The sequence below is a fragment of the Trachypithecus francoisi genome, unplaced genomic scaffold (genome assembly GCF_009764315.1).
Source record: "Trachypithecus francoisi isolate TF-2019V2 unplaced genomic scaffold, Tfra_2.0 Lachesis_group21, whole genome shotgun sequence".
NCBI classification, from domain to species: Eukaryota; Metazoa; Chordata; class Mammalia; order Primates; family Cercopithecidae; genus Trachypithecus; species Trachypithecus francoisi.
Window position 1 is genome coordinate 1,139,246 of NW_022681467.1, and position 21,546 is coordinate 1,160,791.

Here is a 21,546-nt window from a genome sequence, read left to right on the forward strand (position 1 = left end):
CGCCACGATTTTTTAAACCCCTTAAGAACTACAAAAAATAAAAGTCAAAAAGGCCAAGAATGGCATCAAGCATCATCAGCTTCGAGGAGCATGAGAGGACAGACATTCGAATCCCCTTTATTCTTCCACAGCAGCTCACTGGAGCCTGATCCCATCTCAGGATCCAACTGCCCATATGCAGGAAACACAGAGGGCAGAGGGACAACAGGCACAACCCAGACCAAAGGACACCAGAGAAAAATGGCTGGACGCAACAATGGCCAAGTGTAAGGAAATGGGGGAGCATAGGCTTAAAAGGACTTAAAAGACATATCAACAATATTTTAGGCCAGGCGCAGTGGCTCACACCTGTAATTCCAACACTTGGAGAGGCCAAGGCGGGTGGATCACTTGAGGTCAGGAGTTCGAGACCAGCCTGGCCAACATGGCAAAACACTGTCTCTACTAAAAATACAAAAAAAATGTAGCAGGGTGTGGTGGCAGGTGCCTGTAATTCCAGCTACTCAGAAAGCTGAGACAGGAGAGTCACTTGAACCCAGGAAATGAAGGTTGCAGTGAGCTGAGATCACACCACTGCCCTCCAACCTGCACAACAGAGTGAGACTCCGTGAAGAAAAAATACATATTTTAATGGGCAACAGTAAGCTACAGTGCCCATGGACACACATATGGGTCACAAAATATCAAAAGAAAAACACAAGTCAGGGGCACAAGACGCATCAAGACATGTTGGATGGGGCTGCAGGCACATGGGCCTGGAAGGGGCTTCTGAGAAATTGGGGGCCTTCCACTTCTTGATCAAAGTGGCATTTGCCTTATAATAATTCATTAAGCTACACATTTAATTTGGGTGGTTTTCTGTATCTGTCCTAAAAAGAGTTTTAAAAAATCTTTGGGCGATTGGCCCTTAGTGTCCTGCTGCCACATTACATGGTCAGATTCTCTGGGAGTTTCTAGACAGTGCAGTGGGGGCTCAAGGCAGCCAGGGCCCTGAGGAGCTGTGGGGTGGGGAGACTCAAGGGGCCCTGCCCCAAATAGGCCAGGAAGAAACACTGACCTCTCACACCTACAGGCCTCGCTCTGCAGCAGGAGGACTTCTGGCCCTGCCCCTGCCTGGAGCCCTGCCGAGGGCCCAGCACCGCCCCGCACAGGCCTGTACCTTGTGGGTTAGGGCGGCATAGAGCAGGTAGCCTGCCTGGGTATGGACGATGCCCTTGGGCATTCCAGTGCTCCCTGAGGTGTACAGCATGAAGAGCATGTCCTCGCTGCCCATGCTCTCTGGGGCGCATACAGGATCCTCCTTGGCCATTTCCTAGAAGGGACGAGAAACAAAGAGTCCACCAAGGGCACTCAGCCTCTCTGAGAGCACCACTCCCCCTCCGCAGCAGGAGTCCGCACACGGGATTCAGAATTCACCTGCTCTGACCTGTCCAAGTTCAATTTCAAATGTGGAAAGGACACAAAACAAAAGGGTGGGTGCAATCATTTGTGTTACAGTAAGTGTTCCAACATCCTTGTCGTATTGGAGTTTTATCTTCCCAGACAGTACTCAAGCTCACCAAATACCACAGAGTAATCCTGGGCACCTCTAGGGAGCCCAAATTGAGAACTACAACCCAAGAAGTCTCAGAGCCAGCTAACTTGATATGACCTCTCCTCAAACTGTGCAAAGTGAGGTAACCCACCTGCTCCAGCGGGACGTCCAGATCCCCCATGTGGACCTTGTTGTCTGTCCTGTGAGCCACCAGGACACGCTGCACGGTGGGGCAGTGCTTCACAGCCTCGTCCACTATTTTCTTCAGCTCCATCACGCGCCCACCCCGGAGTCCTTGGTTGAAGGTGATAACCACCTTGCACTTGGCTAACAGAGACAACACAGACATTTCTGATCAGTCTCCTCCCGACTTTGGCCCTCATAGCTCTGACTCACATAGGACATCCAGGCCTAGGACTGTGAGAAACTCAGTCCAATCTTGAGTAAAAGACTCGATGGAAAAAGTGAGGGGCTGTCTGTTCTCCAGCCTTTGTGTGCCATGAAGAAGCACCAGGCCTTTGTCCAGTTCTGAGGCTAAGGGAAAGGAACCAGAGATAAATTACTTTGAAGCTCAACTCTTCCTCCTTGAGTCAGCAGCATAAAGACAATTTGCCAGCCAGACTTCCACCTTTCTCTCCTGTCTGCCCAGGAGCAAATCCCAGAAAAGGGGCCATCATGCCACCTGCAGCAATCAAGGTGACATAGAAACACCGAGAGGCAGAGACCAAGAAAGCTGGACAAACAGAGGCCAAGCCCGAAGGTGTCCCATGTGGCCAGGCCCTGTCTAGAGTGACTTGTGTGGGCCAAGAGCCTTCACTGTCCAGAGATCAGAAACTACACCCCAGTGGATGAGCCTGCCCTCCTCACCTCCAGGAGAAGGCCCTCCTGATCCCACACCTGCTCTTCAATGACCAATGGTGCTCAGCCAGGCCCAGGGGGAAGCCAAGAGGACCCTAGCTTCCATGGTTAACCTAGGGGGAGGCCCAGAGCAGGGAAGAGGGGTGCACACACAATGGGCCTCGAGACCCCAGGAAAAGGAGGTGTCTTCCATGCTGTTCCCCAGTGCAGGATGACCCAGAGGGATCACAGCTGCAGGGGGTTACTACACAGCCCCTCAGGAAGAGCCTGGGACAAATGTCCAGCTGTGACCCTGACTGGCAGGGCCTCACCCACATCCCTCAGGCCTTTCAGTCATTTTGCACCAAAGGTCTCTTGCAGAGCTATGGGCAGAAGTGCTTGGGAACCCTCGACCAATGACTCTCAATAGTTGGGGTACAAATCCTACAACTCCCTACCTTTTGCATGGAGCCATTTGAGGCATGTGTGCCACATTCCTGTCCAGAGCCTCTCTGCAGATGAATCTCTGGTCACTCCCTGTGGCCTCACTCACCACTGCCCTACCACACTTCCAAGACAGACTCTGGTCTCAACGTTCCCTTTGGGAGAGTCCTACCTAAACAAATCTGAAAGCACTTTTGCGCAACATGCCCACCCTTTCTCCTCCTGAGAGCCCTGGAGATGTCATGGCCATGAAGGTTCCCTGAGAATTTTGCAGCACACACAGGACCATCCAGGGGTCAGAGAGATACTCTAGGCTGCCCTGGTGCAGCCACCCCTGCCTGGCACCAAGAGCCATGGCTACACACACTCTTTGCCCTTCAAGCTTCAGCAATAGCTCACCTGGGGAAACCAAGTCAGTTGGGTGGAGCCTATCAGAGACTTTCCAGACCTACATCCCCGAGCAGGGGTTGGTCCAGGCAAGCCCCCTATGGGCGAGGAAGGGAGATGGTCCAGCAGGAAGGAATGAACCTTTCTCAAGGGGATGGGAGACAAAGAAAGCTCATGAGGATGAGGATCTTTCATGAAACAGTGAACCCAGCCCGTGCAACATGCTGAAATCACACTACACAGCAGGCAGTTCCTTCCCTGCCTCCCAAGGCACACACCTCGCTCCTGACTCGCACCTGTCCAGGGCCTCCCTGCCCAACAGGCTCTCCGTGAGAGGCCTCCAGGAGGTACCCAGAAGCTTCTGAGCACCATAAGCATGTCTGGCCCACTGGTGCCCTCCATGGGTGCTGGCAGGAACCACGTGCCAGTCTGGGAGGATTTGATTTTCCCTCCCTGGATTTGAGCAGGCACCAGCATCTGCGTTCATTTTCTGCTGCTTCCATAACAAATGACCACAAATTCAGTGGCTCGGAACACTCATTTTTAGCTCACAGTTCTGTTGTCTGGACAGGCTTGGTGGGGTTCTCTGCTTAGAGTCTCACAAGGCCAAAGTCAAGGACAGGGCTGGCTCCTATGTGGTGGCTCTGGGGAAACATCCACCTCCAGGCTCATTCAGTGGTTGGCAGAACTCAGTTCCACGCGACTGTGGGATTAAGATCGCCCTTTCCTTGCTTACTGTCAGCCAGGGGTCATTCTCAGTGACTACAGCCAGCACCTGCCCTGGTTCATGCCCTGTTTATCTTCAAAGCCAACAATGGCAGGTAAAGTTGCTTTGAATCTCTCTGATCTCCCTTCTGCTTCACTTCCTCTGCCTCTACTGGGAGCAAGTTCTGTGCGTTTAAGGGCTATGGGATTAGATGGAGCCCACCTGGATATCCCATTGTCTTACATCTGCAAAGTCCTTTCACCATGCAAGTGACATGGCATAGCTTCTGGGGGATTACAGTGTGGCCATCTGAGTGGGTCATTATTCTGCCCCCACAGCCTCTCTCAAAGCCATTCTCCTGACCTCTACCCTCCCCTCCAACACTCTCTACTCCTCAAGCAGCCTAAAGCAAGAGGGAAGACAAATGAAGAGAGATGGTCCAAGCCTGGAAGCCAGGCCAGGGGCTGGACTCTAGAACTGCGCCTGCTGACTGAGGTGGCTGCCCAGACATGTGATACCCTGGTGGTCAGACTCACAATATGCACCCACCTCCCAGTGACCAACTGAAGATGGCTGCACATTCTTTCACCTGCTCTTATAGAGAAGCCGGATCCAGGTCTCCTCCCCTTGAATCTGGAATGGCCACAGACTGGTTTGGCCAATCTAGTAAGACAAGAGTGATGCCAGGCCTGTGGCAGCCTGGCCTGTAGGACACTGGCAGTTGCTATTTCTTTCCTCTTGGAGCCATGTGCTGCCATGTGACAAGCCTGACTGCTGAGGCTGCAAGGCTATGAGGAAGCCCAAGTCAGCCACGTGTAGAGGCCACATGGAGAGAAAGAGAGGCCTGCCAGTCCCCAACCCTTCAAGTCAACCTGACTAATGTCCCAGATGACATGGAGCAGAGAATAGCCATTCCCCGTCCCCATCTGATTCCTGCTCCACAGACCCATGAAATAGAATAATAAAATTTATAGTTTTCAGTTGTTTTAAGCACTAAGTTTTGGAGTAGTTTGTGACACAGCAATAGAAAACCAAAACAGCCCCTCATTGACCCAAGAGGACACAGATACCCATCTTAATAGAATCTTGTCCCCAGGAACCTGGCACCTGCAGAGCTGCACAAGGAGGCTGAAGGATATCAGGGCAGAGTCCTCTTCAGAACAGAGTCCTGGTCCCTGCCCTCTCATGCTTGGTTGTTGAGTAATTCTGAGGTTCTGGGAGCACCCCAGCATCCAGCTACTAAATCCTCATATGCTGAAGTCACCAACAGTCAACTGCTATTGCTTGTTTCAAACAATCTTAACAGAAGCACTGGGTGACCATGGCCACACCAGCAAGAGAGGAAAGGGGCAGCTTAGCATAATGCTGAAAGCATGAACTATGGCGGCAGAATGTCTGTGTTCAACTCCTGGCTCTGTCACTTACTAGGTATGTGACCTTAGATAAGTCACTTAAACTCTCTGCATCTCAGTTTACTCATCTTTAGAAAGGGAATAGTAACCTACCAACAAAGAAAAGACCAGAACCAAATGACTTCACTGGTGAAGTCTATCAAATATTTAAAGAATTAGCAACCAATCCTTCTCAAACTCTTCCAAAAAACTGAAGAGGAGATACTTTCAAATTCATTTTATGAGGCCAGCATTGCCCTGATACTAAAGCCAGACAAAGATTACTACAAAAAAAGAAAACTACAGACAAATATCTCATATAAACAATGATGCAAAACTCTTGCACAAAATGCTAGCAAACTGTACCTAGCAGTATATTAACAGAATATAACCATGACCAATCAGGACTTACCCTAGGAAAAGAAGGGTGATTCAACATGCAGCAATCAATCACTGTAATACATCACACTACTCCAATGAAGGAAAAAACACATCTCAATTGATGCAGAACAAGCTTTTGACAAAATCCAATACCCTTAGATGATCAAAAACTTAAAATCAGGAATAGAAGGGAACTTAATTGATAAACGGCATCTGAAAACCCACAACTAACATCGTATCAATGGTAAAAGGCTGAAGCCTTCCCCCTAAGATCAGGAACAAAACAAGGATGCCCACTTTTTACCACTGCAATTGAACATTATAAAAGAAGTTGTTGCCAGAGTGATTAGGCCAAAAAAAAAGAAATAAAAGACATCCAAATTGGAAAAGAAAAAGTAAAACTATCTCTATTCACAGATGACATGATCTAATATGTATAAATCCTAATGAATCCACAAAAAACTATTTATTAGAGCTAATAAATCAGTAAATTTGCAAGATACAAGATCACTATGCAAAAATTAGCTGTATCTCTATATATTAGCAATGAACAATACATAAAGGAAATTAGGAAAACAATTCCATTTATAAAAATTCATAAAAGAATAAAATACTTAGGAATAAATTTAGCCTAGGATATGCAAGACTTGGACACTGAATACTACAAAATACTGCTTAAAGAAATTTAAAAATACCTAAGTAAATGGAAAGATATTCCATGTTTGTGGATCAATATTGTCGACATGGCGATACCCTCCAATTTTTCTACAGATTGAAAGCAATTAAAATCCCAACATCTTTTCTTGCAGAAGTGGAAAAGCTAATCCTAAAATTCCTATGAAAATACAAGAAACCCAGAAGAGCCAAAACGATCTTGAAAAAAGAAGAACAAAGTTGGGAGACTCACACTTCTGGTTTCAAAACTTACAAAGCTACAGTGCCAAAACAGTTTGGTACTGAGATAACAATAGATAGATAATCATATGAATAAATGGAATAGAATAGAGAGCCCAGAAATAATACCTTCCATATGTGGTCAAATTATTTTCAACAAGAGTACCAAGTCCACTTAACAGGGAAAAGAATAGCCTCTTCAGCAAACGGCACTGGGACCAATGGATAGCCATAGGACAAAGAATGAAACTGGACCCTTACCTCACACCCTGTACAAAAATCAGCTCAAAAGTAAAGACCTAAACGTAAAAAGGTAAAACTTAAACTCTTTGAAGAAAACATATGAACAGGGAGGCCGAGGCGGGTGGATCACGAGGTTAAGAGATCGAGACCATCCTGGCCAACATGATGACAGCCCGTCTCTACTAAAACTACAAAAATTAGCTGGGTGCAGTGGCACGCACCTGTAATCCCAGCTACTCGGGAGGCTGAGGCAGAAGAATCACTTCAACCCAGGAGGTGGAGGTTGCAGTGAGCTGAGATCATGCCACTGCACTTCAGCCTGGTGACACAGCGAGATTCCATCTCAAGAAAAGAAAAAGAAAGAAAAAGAAAACATAGGAAAAAATCTTCACAGCATTGGATTTGGCTATGTTTTCTCAAATAATACAGCAAAGACACAAGCAGCAAAATAAAAAATCGATAAATTAGACTTCATTAAAATTTAGAACTTTTATACACCAAAGTTTACTACTGAGAAAGTGAAAAGACAACCCACAGAATGGGAGAATATTTGCAAATCATATATCTGATAGAGGTCTAATATTCATAATATATAGTAACTTACATACTCAACAACAAAAAGACAAACAAGCAATTAAAATATGGGCAAACAGCTTAAGTGGACTTTTTCCACTGAAAACATACAAATGGACAACAAGTACATAAAAGATGTTCAATATTATTAGTCATTAGGGAAATGCAAATCAAAACCACAATGAACCACCACTTCATTCTCACCACGACAGCTATAATTTTTTTAAGTGAAAAACAAGATGCAGAGAAAGTGGAGCCCACATATACTATTGGTGGAAATGTAAAATAGTGCATCTCCTTAGCACAACAGTTTTGCAGTTCTTCGATAAGTTAAACATGGAATTACCACATGAGTCAGCAAGCCCACTCATAGGTACATACCCCCAAAATTAAAAGCAGGTGTTCCTATAAATGAACATTCATAACAGCTCTATTCACAATAGCCAAAAAATAGAAACAACCCAAATGGCCATCAATTAATGAATGGATATTACTCACCTATTAAAAAAATGAAATACACGTGCCACAACATGGATGAATGGAGAATGTCTGCTTAATGGGTGTAAAGTGTACATTTTGAGTGATGAAAAACTTTAGGTATTAGATAGTGATGATGACCACATAACACGTGAATGTACTTAATGTGACTGACTTGTACACTTTAAGATGGTTACAACAGTAATTTTAGGGGAGGGGAATAATAATAGTGTTATTGCATAAAATACTTATGAAGACTAAGGTAAATTAAAAGACATAACCTTTGTAGAGTGCTTAGAACAGTGCCTGGTAGACAGTTGGTATTACACAGTTCTAGAGAGAGGAAGAAAAAGAGAAAGAGGTAGCAGCATCACCCATGAACATGGGGGAGGAAACCCTGAAAGGAAGTGGAAGGGCTTCCCAGACTTTTACACAGAGGGAGGTCAACAGGGGTCTGAGAACTCTACCCACTAGTTCTATTTTCTATGAGACACAAGAGTTCTCAATGGCCCCTAGAACCTGGCACCTGCCTTGCAAAACCAGCTCAGGGCACTCCCTCCAGGAGACAGCAGGGAGCAGAGATCAGACTGCATGGACATAGGCATAGGGCCACCATCCCGACACTCAGTCCTTTGACAACAGCAAAACAAGGAAGTTACTGTTCTGCACAGTGTCCAAAACACACTGACCCACATGCAGACAAAAAGACCCCCTTCACCTGACTCCAGATCCCCAAAGATGGTCCACCCCTTCGCTCCTCAGGATAGAAGGCTTCCAGTTGTTGACCTGCAGGACCTTCCCTCTGTGTCTCCAGCCTCATCCCACCTCCACACTTCCTTCCTGCTGCACTACACCCGCCTCCACTAGGCCCTCATGCTGCACTCCTCCTCCACTCAGCCTGTACCTCTGCTGTTCCCTCCACCTGGAACTCTCCCTTTTTCACCTGGCTAAATTCAATGCACTCAGATCTCAGCCCACAGAACAAATTCTCATTTGGCCATGTGCCTGTCCCTAGTGGGATCTGTCATTTGTCTGTGTGACATTTTATTAATGTCTGCACTCTGATGGTCTCTACACTGATGGCCAGGCCCCTAGGAACAACAATCAGGGAACTCCAGGATTCCTCCCTCCCCACGCCCACCTTCTCACCATCATTGATCCTCCCAGCCAAGGACACTGCACTGAAGCCAGCAAAGATGACTGTGTGGATAGCTCCGATCCTGGCACAGGCCAGCATTGCTGCCACAGCCAGAGGGGACACGGGCATGTAGATGGCAACACAGTCCCCACGGCAGACTCCATGCCTCTTCAGCGTGTTGGCCAGGCGGCACGTGGTCTCCAGCAGTTCCCTGCAGCACAGGGAAGAGAAAGCCATCAGAGATTGAGGGGGGCCAAAACGCAGAGCAGTTTGGGTTGGAGCAATACTGCAAATGTTATGTCATATACACCCAGCCCAGTGCCAGGATAACAGGCACTTGAATACTTAATGCATGGAAAGTACTTTTCCAGAAAAAGAAAAGTTTTTAACATTTGTAGATTGCTATTGGCAGAGATTCATTGGCACATTGCTAGGGTGACAAGGCTATCCTTAAGTCCACTTATGGCAGGGTTTTGTTAGGGGGACAGGAGCATAGGACAGCCATGGTGACACCATTTTAGAATCAATTCCATCTTAAAACTAGCAAGGCGCCGGGCGGGGTGGCTCAGGCCTGTAATCCCAGCACTTTGGGAGGCCGAGGCGGGCGGATCACAAGGTCAGGAGATCGAGATCACGGTGAAACCCCGTCTCTACTAAAAATACAAAAAATTAGCGGGGCGCGGTGGCGGGCGCCTGTAGTCCCAGCTACTCGGAGGCTGAGGCGGGAGAATGGCGGGAACCCGGGAGGCGGAGCTTGCAGTGAGCCGAGATCGCGCCACTGCACTCCAGCCTGGGCGACAGAGCGAGACTCCGTCTCAAAAAAAAAAAAAAAAACTAGCAAGGCACATTCTTTGCCAGTCACGACCCACAGTCCTAAGATGTTTACAGCTGAGGAAGCAGCTTAATACCTGCAAAGGCAAACTCTTGCAACAACAGAATGTCCAGATGCCCCAATATTGCATAACATATACTTTTAAGATGATTATAGGCATGCTTTGATGTACTTATGCACTAAAATGCCAAGGATAGCTTTCTTTCAATCAACAAAGTAATAAATGTCACTTTGTCAGCCTACCCGCAGGGAGACATAGCTTTGCTTTTACATAGATAAGACCCCTATATAAGAAATAAACAGAGGCATTCCTCCTCTTGCTGAGGAGGCCCTACTATGTAACTGAGAAGCTTTCAATAAACTATCTCTTTTCACTGAGCTCAGCCACTCGCCTTGGATTTTCCTTCCTGGCAAGATCCAAGAACCTTCTTCTGGGATCTGGATGGGGACCCCTTTTTCCAGCAGCAGCTTCTCAGGGACCACAAGTGTCTGAGGCATAGATCATCATGGTTCCAAAACTTCTGAAAATGTTTGCCTCCAAAAGAAAGACTGATCTCATAAGACATTTAGTCGAGAAACGACAGGTCCCAGATTTCTGAATCAACACAGTCGAGGGGCACCAAACAACGCCCTCAGCCGAGAGGCCCCCAGGTCCAGAGAGGGTGGACCCCAGCTCTGCAAAGCCACAGTGAGTCAGGAGTGAAGGCCGCACGCAGGGCAGCCACATCTCCCTGCTGCCCCGAGACAGCACGGGCAGGTAGAGCAAGCACCCTGCTTTCTCCTCAAGCTAGGGGGCCATGGACGAGCGGAAGGGAAAGCACTGGGCACCTGCCCGGGCCCCATGTCATCCCCCACGTCTCCTACCTCTACGGGGTGTGCCTGCCCTTCCTCTCTGGCCACTCTGGGGCCTAGCACCAGGTTTACCTGCCAATCAGGGTGCAGCATCTCTCTGGACAAGCTGATTGGTTCAGGGCTGACACGTGACCCAACCTGGTCCAGTCAGAGTCAACCATACTCAACTCCGGGAAAACCTGGAGCACGCGAGAGTTGCCCACTTGCCCACCATGCAGCGGGAAGTGGAGGAAACGGAAGCCATCCCAAGGTTGTCTTTCCTTTCCCGGCCTCCTCATCCCTCTGAATCTGGACCTGGCAATTGCATTACCCACTTTCCCACTCTTGCTGTACTGACTTTAATTAATTATTTGCAATAAAAAGAGCTAACACATAAGGAAGAATGAGGGGAAGCTAAGGCCCCTTCTCTCTGGGCGGGGCAGGCCACCAGCCCGCAACCCCTGCCCTCTGCAGAGGCCCAGAAAGCAGACCCTCCTCGGACTTGCAAGGCCCCTCGCAGCGTGTTTGCATAGCTCTCCTCTGTTCAAAGGGTAGTCAAGGAAAGGGCTCCCGAGAACAGTGAAGCTCAACGAGGCCACCCGGGAAACCACAGCAGAATGAAAATGAGCTCTCCGCATCACAGGCAGGGGCCTCAAGGAGGCCTTTGTTTCTTCCCAAGGCCATCTGCAGAGGGGACCACATGAGAACCAGCCCGCAGTTCTCCCAGCAGCCAGCACGCCTGCCCAGCCAGGCTCCAGCGGCCTCTTCTGTGGGATTTCATCGTTTTTCCTTCAGGCTTTCAGAAGGAGGACAAAGGCGCCATTCAGTGGCGCCCCATCCACCCCTTGCCAAGGTTTGTGATAAAAGACAGAACAGTCCCCAGGAAAACCCCCAGCACCAAGCTCTACAGAATCTAGGGCTCAGCAACACTCCTGCTACTCCGGGGAGGAGGCTGGGGTGGCCTGTGACCGGCTGAAGAGGGAGCCGTGGTCAATAGCAGGGAAGAGTCACTCAACATCCTCGGCCGGATTCCGTTTCCATAGCTCTGAGAGCTTAAGCCTCACTGCTACGAGGGATGAAGGCTTGAATGTATGCTCAACAGTAAATGGCGATGAAATTCAGTCCCTGTTCTGCAGATGGAGGGCAGCAATCTGAAGCCAAGAAAGGACACCAGACTGTCCCAACAGAAAGGCCTGGGGTAGCTTTCTGTAGTAACTGCCTAGGCATGGGAGCTTATCTTTCTGAGCTGCCATGTGACTATCTGAGAAACAGCAAGCACCCTCCACCTTGTACAGCTGTCACAAGTATTAAAAAGAAGCAAGACCGACTTGGAACTCTGCCAAACATTCAGTAGGAATCGTCTTTCCCATCAGATGGAAACTCAGAAATCTTTGTGTGAAATCGTTTTCTAAAATGACAAAAATCAGCTAACTCACTTCAGTGAATTCCTAAGATGTTAAAAATCCCATTCTAGGCACCTTGGGAGTGAGTGGGGTGTTTGCATTGGAGAAAGAAATTGACAGGGAAAGTGTCCTCCAGGAGCACAGCTCCGATGAGGAAATGACAGCACATGTGAAGGTGTGCAGGGCACTGAGCAGCTCAGCTTGGTGGTATAGCCACTGGGGGTGGCAGGGAAGGGCAGCAGGGAGAGCTTTCTGGGTAGATTAGCTGTTGGGAGGAGGACTGGGGCAGAAAGAAGAGTGGATTTTCCCTATAGGGGCAGACGTCACCCAGTCATTGGAGCTGGACAGCTAAACGACAGCCTCCAGGGAGGGTCTAGAGACGAGGTTTCCCTGGAAGACTGAGGCCTCAACATGGGCCCAAGAGCTGAAGCAGGGTCTGGTGAGTCCCACACTCTTGCTGCTGAGTCCAGAGGAGAGGCTTCTGATAAAGGATTTGATCCAGGTAAATCTCAGAGCTCTCTCCCTTCCTATTTTCTCTACTAAGAGAAATACCTTGGCAGAGAAGTGGAAAGGATCCTTGAAGTGGAAAGGATCCTTGGACGTCAGGCGGTGTAGCCTCCTTGGGGTTCTGAAATCTGGCAGCCACATTTTGGCCCACAGTAAACATCACACTGCCAGAGCTCACCTCATGGGGCCACGTCTCTGTCACTTTGATAGGGAAACAGTCTACCAAAAGTTGAACCAAGATTTGCAACTCTTCAAACTCTACCCCTTAGTCCTACCTCAGACCTTTAAAGCTTCCCAGAATAAATCTAATTTCTCAATGACAGCCTTTCAAATTCCTGAATACTCCCCACCCCTCATCCTCTTGGAAGCTTTTCCTCCCCCAGGTTCTCTGGTTCAGCCCTCCATGATGGCACTCAATCTCAGTAGACACCCCCAGACTTCCAAGTGAACCCCCACAATCTCATGGTGCCTGCCCAGAGCTGAATATGAGTACCCAGACCCTTGACCTCAATTCTATATTTAGCCATGTTTTTATTTTTTGTTTTTTTTTTTGTTTTTTTTTTCTGAGGTGGAGTTTTGCTCTTGTTGCCCAGGCTGGAGTGCAATGGCTCGATCTCAGCTCACCGCAACCTCCACCTCCCAGGTTCAAATGATTCTCCTGCCTCAGCCTCCCGAGTAGTTGGGATTACAGGCACGCACCACCACACCTGGCTAATTTTGTATTTTTAATACAGATGTGGTTTCTCCATGTTGATCAAGCTGGTCTCGAACTCCCCACCTCAGGTGATCCACCCACCTCAGCCTCCCAAAGTCTGGGATTACAGGCATAAGCCACTGCGCCAGGCCAACCATATGGATTTTTAAAATACCTGACAGGTGGCTCAAATTCAACATGAGATCACTAACCTGTACCCTCCCAACTCCTAATACGTGTAACAGATGCCCTTTAACTAGGGCTTTCTCATATTATGGCCATGGAAATGTTTTGTGTTTTTTTAAAGTAGGCTTTCCATTTATCCCAATCTAATTCTATCTCAATTTCTCCCCATCTCTCCGGATGACTTTTTTTTTTTTTGAGATGGAGTCTCCCTCTGTCACCCAGGCTGGAGTGCAGTGGTACCATCTCCGCTCACTGCAACCTCCACCTCCCAGGTTCAAGGGATTCTCCTGCCTCAGCCTCCTGAGTAGCTGGGACTACAGGCATGCACCACCACACCCAGCTAATTTTTGTATTTTTAGTAGAGACAGGTTTTACCATGTTGGCCAGGCTGGTCCGGAACTCCTGACCTCAAGTGATCCACCAGCCTTGGCCTCTCAAAATGCTGGAATTACAGGCATGAGCCACCACACCCAGCCAATTTTTGAAGCCTGGATTTTTAAGTTTAAACTCTCATTTTTTTCATTAGCAATATCCTCCAGACATATATTATTGGAAAATATGGTCAGCAAACCTAGGTCTTCAAATCATCAAAAAATAAATGTTGTTCAAGTAAGTGATCCTGCCATTCCAAGTACTCAGCAACTATTTGAAAGCACGTTTTTGGATATTCATAATTTCTCAGACTGCCACAAACCGAAATATTACTGTTTCTGTATCAGAAAGATAACACAGCCACTCAGTGACTGATGCCTTGGGTTACAGTTGCAGGAAACAGTGGCTTCCTCACTACCTGCAGGATCCTCTTTTGTAGCACCCTAGCAGGTTTCCAAAGCACGGGGATGTGCAGCTTTCTAAGTCACTAAAATGAGTTAGAGTTTTACTTTTAAGTCCAAGAAGAACTATAACACTTGTTGTTCAGGTACTGAGCAGGATATTTAAGTTTGTCTGCAATGTAGATTCTGCCGGGTCAAGCTTTTGGTGTGGATGTATGCAAATGATGTGCAGAAAAACACAAATTTGGCCTTGTATTCCTGGTGCTCAACACTAGGAAAATGCTGACTGGCCTTGGGGTAGGAAGAAGACTTATTACCAACTCTTAACATCAACTGGGAATAACTAAGCTAAAGATATAATCTGACTGCAAGTAATTATGACCAACATGATAACTGCCTGAACTCAGGCGATACAAATGCACCACTGCCCCCCACCCCCCGCCTCAGAATTTAAAATTAGTCCAAAACAGGAAACAGCTGGAAACAGAGTTCAGAGAAAAGAGAAGAAATGCACTGGTATTTATTTTTTCATCTATCTTTCAATCAGAGCTAGCCTCCTCACGGTTAATATTGAAAGTATCTTTTTCTCCTAGACATTTCCTGATGAGGGCCCAGGGTAAGTAAGTCCTGTGTGTGCTGTCGTGTTTAAGAAATAAACAAATTGAGGCTGGGCATAGTGGCTCATACCTGTAATCCCAGCACTTTGGGAGGCTAAGGCAGGCAGATGACTTGAGGTCAGGAGTTCAAGACCAATCTGGCCAACCATAGCAAAACCCTGTATCTACTAAAAATACAGAAGTTAGCTGGGCGTGGTACTGCACGTCTGAATCCCAGCTACTTGGGAGGCTGAGGCAGGAAAATCGCTTGAACCTGGGAGGTGGAGGTTGCAGTGAGCTGATATCCCACCACTGCACTGCAGCCTGGGTGACAGAGCTAAACTCTGTCAAGAAAAGAAAAAGAGAGAGAGAGGGAGGGAGCGAGAGGGAGGGAAAGAGAAAGAGAAAGAGAAAGAAACATTGAGAATGCATGATTGCTTACTGCTTACAATTATTCTGGCACTCAGTATTCATGAAATAAACACTAGCTAACAGACTTCTTTGTTGTCCATCAGGTACAAGGTCTGCTTGGGTAGAGATTTGGGTTTTGCTTATTGCCTTCGTCCCAGCATCCACCTAGCTCGTGTAAAGTACTCAATAAACATTTGTTGAGCAAATGGGCACAGCAGGTGAGCCTGAAGTGGGAAGGACCTCAGCCAAGAGCAACACCCACCCTGTAGACACCCTGTGTTGTCACCTTGCATCACGCTGGCATGAAAATGTGCTGCTGCTCTGAGAAGCAAATGGGAAGGACCCCCCTCTGAGAAACCAGCCTACAGATACTTTTCATTTTCTTCTGCCAATAAGGGAAGTAAACCCAGGTAATTGTCTTGATATGTGAAGGCCTCTGAAAGACACAAAGCATTTCCCGGGGCTCAGTCACTTCTCTCCAAGCACTGGTGCTGACGGGGGCTGGGGGAGGTCAACTCCATGGTCTAGATTCAAAACTTGAAGGGACATTCCTATGCTGTCTCTAGAATTTGATATTTTCTTCTGCATGCTGTGTCAGGAAGATAGAGGTAGTAAGAGAAAAAAGGATCAGCCTTAGGGAAGGGAAGCCTGGCGAGGCAGACCCCTTCTCACACAGGAGGAGCCGTGGAGGGCTATGCAAATCATGGATGGCCAGCTCGTGTCTCATGGACCCAGGGTTGGGGAACAGACTCCTTCCCACTTGGCAGACTCCTCTGGCCCTGACATTACTGTAGCCACTGACTCTCATTCAATGGTGGTAAGATTTGCTCACTCTGCTCTTTACTACCACTGAGAGAACAGAAGACCAGGAAGTCAGCTAGCAGGGCTCATAAACCAAGTATAAAATGTCTCACGTCATTATTTGATGTCATGGCCATGACATTTAGCAAAGAGAAGCTGCCGTGAAAACAAAGTGGCAGCCGCACTTGAACGTGAATGGTCCCCTGGGCCAAGGTGAGCCCAGGCACAGCGAGGGCCCCCAGGGGACATGAGCTGAGTTGCCAGTAGTGATGTCAGCTCAGCCAGTAACAAGATCACTAAAGCTGTGTGTGTTCTAAATTCTTTATGGAAAATGAAAGTCTCTTCCCTGAGGATTTGCTATAGACTCTGCGGAAAGTACTGAATCTGCAAGTTGATCACTCAGGAGTCTCATAGGAGGCCAAACAATGACTGATCAGAGAACAGGGTTCCCAGTGCAGCACCCCACACCATTGGGGCCTGAATTGTCTAATCTGTGAAATGGCCTAATAATAGGACCCACTACCAAGGTGGTCGTGGAGACCAAATATGAAGTTGCAGACACCTTTGAAGGTGACCTGTAAACAGCGGCCATAATGACTGCAGAAAATACAACAAGACATGGGAAAAAGAGCATTGTTGAACACTGATGGACCTTTAAGAAAGGTGGGCACCTCAGGTGCTGCCTTCTCAGGAGGGCAGGTGCAAAATGCTGGTTTGCCTTATGGAAGCTACAGTCTCCGTGTCACCAACTCAGGGCACATGCGCCTCAGCTGTGTGAATGCCTTGCAGGAAGCCCTCACCTGCACAGCCTGCCTATTGCATGCCCCCAAGGCGGGTGCTGAGGGCAGGAGTAGATCTGAGAAGGATGCAGAGCCTCCTACAGTTGGGGTTGCTGCCAGTCTGGGGGTTCCAGGCACTCAGCCCGAGGCCTGTGCTTCCAAAAGGCCAGAGGGAAGGCAGGTCCGCCCCACATGCTCTGCACAGCCTACCACCATCTGCCATGTCATCCTGTCACTGCTACCCTGCTGGCTACCCAAGCTTCTCTAGCCATGTTTGCCTGCCACTGTGAGCGCAGGAAACCTCCTCTCCAGGCCCATGGCCTCCTACCTCTTCAACATCTAGCGGGTATTCCCTCCCCTGCCTCCCCTCCCACCTGCCCTCACCCCACCCCTAGTTCACAGCCCCATCCTATGGAATGAGGACAGAACAGCTACCAAGCAAGTATCCTGTACCCGGGGCTGCTCCCATGGAGCAGGTTCCCATGGAGAACCCACTTAACTCTCACAAAAGCCCACAGGCCCTGAGCTCCCATTCCCTTCTTCACTTTCCTGATGAGGAAACTGAGGCACAGAGAAGTTGAGCCACTTCCTCAAGGCTATTCAGCTGAAGGAGTCAGGGCTGGATTCAAACCCAGGCCCAGCTCCAGGGGCCTTGCTGTCAGCCAGCTCCTCAGTATTAGAACCACTCCTATTGCAAAGACTCCCAAACTTCAAAAGATTTGCCATCTGCGAATTTTATAATTATTCATTTAACATTTTTCTTGAGTTAGTTTACTTTTTTAATATAAATTTATTCTAAGAATGAACCAAAGGCTCTGAACCGGAGGCTGAGTCTCTGTTCAAAAGGGAAAGTTCGCAAGAAAAGTGCCCAAAGCCCTCACACTCATGGGGGTGCAACCGAAGCCTTTCTTCTTGTCACCAGAGTGGAGGACAGGGCTGAGGGTGGCTGTGCAATGGCGTTTTCCTTCATCATTCAGTGTCTGGCTCCTCGCTCAGGAAACCTCCTCTCCAGGCCCATGGCCTCCTACCTCTTCAACATCCAGCAGGTATTCCCAGGTATTCCCAGGGCACACCTCCCCAGGCACAGTCAGGTCAAATCCCACATCCTTAGTTTTTCTTTTCTCCTCTGACCAGAGCCCAGGATGCAGTCAGCTTCTAAGAAAGCCTTGTAGGATAGAAGTACCAGGCCAGACTCCAGAGACGCTCTGTCCTCATTCCTGTTAACGCCTAGTTTTCCCTTCGACCTCAGCACTTGGCTTTTGGCCCAAGTCTTGTGTCTGGAAAGGAAGTTCTTTTTCCAGATACAAAGCCCAGCTCACATGACTGCAGGAATCAGGTGTCAATGCCTGAAGAACTTTAGAGGCTCCTGCAGGCTGGCAGCCCAGGACAAGAGCACACTGGGGGACTCGGGTCCTGGAAGCCAGCCCTGAGAATAGCTGGTTCCCTGGCAGAACATTCACCCCTGGCTGGACAGACTTGTTTACCTCCTGGGAGAAAGCCACAGAAGTGAGTCCTTTCCCTAGTGGAATTGGGAAAGGGATGTAGGTTTTAATATTCTGTAAACATTCACTTTCCCCTGTGGTTGGAAAAAAAAACCACAGGAGATTTTGCAGGTCCCACTCCAGGTTTGCACGCCCCGCATGCCCTCTGTTCCATCTCTCTGAATGGCTCTACCAGAGCCCATTCGGCTGCCACAGACACAGCACAACACAGGGCAGCCAACTTCACACAGAACGCTGCAGAGCCTGGACGCAGGTTGGGGGTCCTTCTATTTATCAGGCCTTCCTGGGAGTCCACAGAACATTCCGGATTAACACCTAGAGGAGAATAAGCCCTGGAGGGGAAGTTCGCAGACACAGCCACACAGGTGGAAATCCAGAGAGCACAGCCGCTTGGCATACCTGCCTCAGGCCCAGCGACTTTCCCTGCTTCTCAGCAGCAGCCTGGAGAAGCATCAAACTCCTGCAAAGAACAGGAGGCTCCTGCTCCCCAGTGCCGTGCTGGAGAATAACCAGTTTCTCAGCAAAAGAAGCCCTGACTTACAACATTTGCCAGTGACCACTGTGCCAGATATTTCCACCACTGATTTTCAGCTCCTGGTAGGACTGACTGGACAAGGCGTTGGGAAGATATGCACACACAACTACTCTGCGGAGCCCGTTCAACACTAGCCCCGGCCTGGGAGCCTGCAGCCCGAGTGCCCAAACCACCCAGCCCCAGGGGCAGCCTCCTCCTCTTTCTTTGCAGCCACAACCCAGAAGCTGCCCAGATACTCCACCCCAGGCCACCCTTAAAGTTCACTGGAACTAATTTTCCCCTTTATAAAACAATAATTGTTAATAATTGATGATTTCATTCCTTTTATTTAATGATTATTCATTTAATAAGATAAGTAATTGCTAATAAGATAAGTAATTGCTAATAAACCCTGTTAATTTGGCCAGGCGTGGTGGCTCACGCCTGTAATCCCAGCACTTTGGGAGGCCAAGGAGGGCGGATCACGAGGTCAGGAGATCGAGACCATCCTGGCTAACACGGTGAAACCCCGTCTCTGTTAAAAGTACAAAAAATTAGCCGGGCGTGGTGGCAGGCGCCTGTAGTCCCAGCTACTTGGGAGGCTGAGGCAGGAGAATGGCATGAACCCGGGAGGCGGAACTTTCAGTCAGCTGAGATCGTGCCACTGCACTCCAGCCTGGGCAACAGAGCAAGACTCTGTCTCAAGAAAAAAAAAAACTTAATTTGGAAGGAAGGGGAGGAGCAAAAGCATGCAGCTTTTTTTAGTCCACCCCTTGTGACCTCAAGTCCACAGTCCCTCTGATCCTGGGTTGAAGATGACATGGAGGGTCTGCATAAGCTCAGGGCTGGGCTTCCACAGAGGGCACTGTAGTCCTGGGCATAAGGCCAAGGGCTGAGAGCACACCCACACTCTCTCCATGGCAGCCCTTGTCCCCAGGCCACCTCACATGGCCTTGCAGCTCATCCCTGTTCAAAGGCACTACCCCAGGGATGCTGGAATCTGCACCAGGCTGACTACCCTATTGGGAGGGGAGCCCTTCCACAAAAGTGGCCCCATTTGCACTGGGAAAACATGCCAGAAACCATACTAAATGTTAGCCTGGAAAACTGTCCCACAATTTAGTTGTGAAGTCCAAAAAACTAATGGGTTTCTAATGTGAAGATAGAAGACTGTTCTTGTTGAAAACGGGCTGGCCTGCAGGGAATCCACGTGAGATGGGCCACCATGGGTAGAATGAATACATCAAGGTGAAGACCAGAGTCTGTTAGTGACAGCAGATTTTGAACAGCTGTGGTGGCCAAAGGCCTTTGCACACTGGAGTGACTTTGAGGGTTTGGTCACCTGCATGAGGAGGAAGGACTGCCAGGCTCCATTTGAGTGGCCTGGGATCTGAGAAGGTACGGGGGGATCCTTCTGTCCTAACAGTGGGTTGTGGAGCCCAGGTATCAGCCCAGTCAGGTTCCACAGCCCACCCGCTGGCCTAGAATTGCCTGTGGTCACCACAGCATCTTCTCCCTCCACATCCACGCCAGCCTGGCATCCTCCACCAGAGTCCCCCTTGCTCCCAAGGTTCTCCCTGTGAATCAGCATCAGACAGCTGCGCATGGGAGTGCCTGCAAGGCATGCTGCTGCTCTGCTGCTGCGCAGAGTGGCTAGAGGATGCTGGGTTTCCTGGGGCAGTCCCGCTCACTGTGAGGGTGCCGAGACACAGGTGAACCAGCAGCAATGGTGGTTTCCTAAGTCCTGGACCCAAGCTGCAGGAGTATGTTTGGAAACTCAGCAGTGCCAGTGAGGTCTCTGGAGGCCCTTCTGATTGTGCCAGAGGTCGAGGCTGAAGGTCCCCCAAGAGGCTGCTCTTCCTACCTCCCGGGGATTTGGAAGCACCCTGCCTAAACTCCCTTTCCACTTAAAAGAACAGCAGTGACTTCCCTTTTCTACAACTGAATCCTGACAGATTTCTGACAAGCCATTGCTGCGGCATTCCCAGGGATGCATTTTCAAATACAGAGTCCCATGACCTTCCCAGAAACTCAGAATGGCCCAAGCAAAGCCTGGGTACTGTCTCACTAGAAACCCTCCCCAGGGGACTCTGAGGCATGGCCTGCAGCTGGAAATCACTGCTATAAATTCCAGCCAGAGTGACACAGTTGTTAAAGCTGCCTGGCAATTTCCCTGGCGTGTTTGGAGACCATGAGGGATTCCTGAAGACATTCATGTCTGAGAAGATCCCACATGACCACTTCTAAAGTCCCTGTCCACATGGCCTGTCTCCCTTGGTCGAGGCCGTTCCCCTAAAGGCTTCATCCACGCAGAAGCAGCAGGGAGAGTGGGACTGTGCTGGCCCGAACAGGGGGCAGACACATTCACCATATCTGCAAGCGGCCCTGAAACCTCTCTCCAGGCTTCTCAGGGGAACTAGACTGGATTTGTTGATGGGAAATTGTCAAGTCCCCACCCATCCTGACCCCCTACTGTCACAATGTTCAGATGAGGTCAAGACAGCCACAGGGAGGGTCAGGAGAAAGAATGACAGGGGAGGCCCCTGTTGCAAGAGGCCAGCAGCACCGTGCCACCACCTCCTGTCCTGGCACCAGTAACTCCACAGCCTTTGATCCTACCTCCTCTAGCAGCCGACCCTCAGTCTCTGAACCCTGCACAAGGGGTCCTGGAGTCCTCTGGCATGAGCCCCCTAAACCCCAGCTGGTGTCAGT

The 21,546-nt window shown here is 49.0% G+C and overlaps 1 protein-coding gene across 2 annotated transcripts in view; it reads right to left on the reverse strand.

Annotated features, from left to right (window-relative positions):
* ACSS1 (acyl-CoA synthetase short chain family member 1) overlaps nucleotides 1-21,546 on the reverse strand; it is a 55,401-nt gene that overhangs the window by 16,035 nt on the left and 17,820 nt on the right. For both annotated transcript variants that reach the window (XM_033185396.1, XM_033185395.1), the window contains exons 3-5: nucleotides 9,017-9,216; nucleotides 1,686-1,861; nucleotides 1,160-1,312 (exon numbers count right to left, since the gene is read on the reverse strand). In XM_033185396.1, coding sequence (XP_033041287.1) covers nucleotides 1,160-1,312; nucleotides 1,686-1,861; nucleotides 9,017-9,216 — 529 coding nt within the window. The remainder of the gene's footprint in view (nucleotides 1-1,159; nucleotides 1,313-1,685; nucleotides 1,862-9,016; nucleotides 9,217-21,546) is intronic.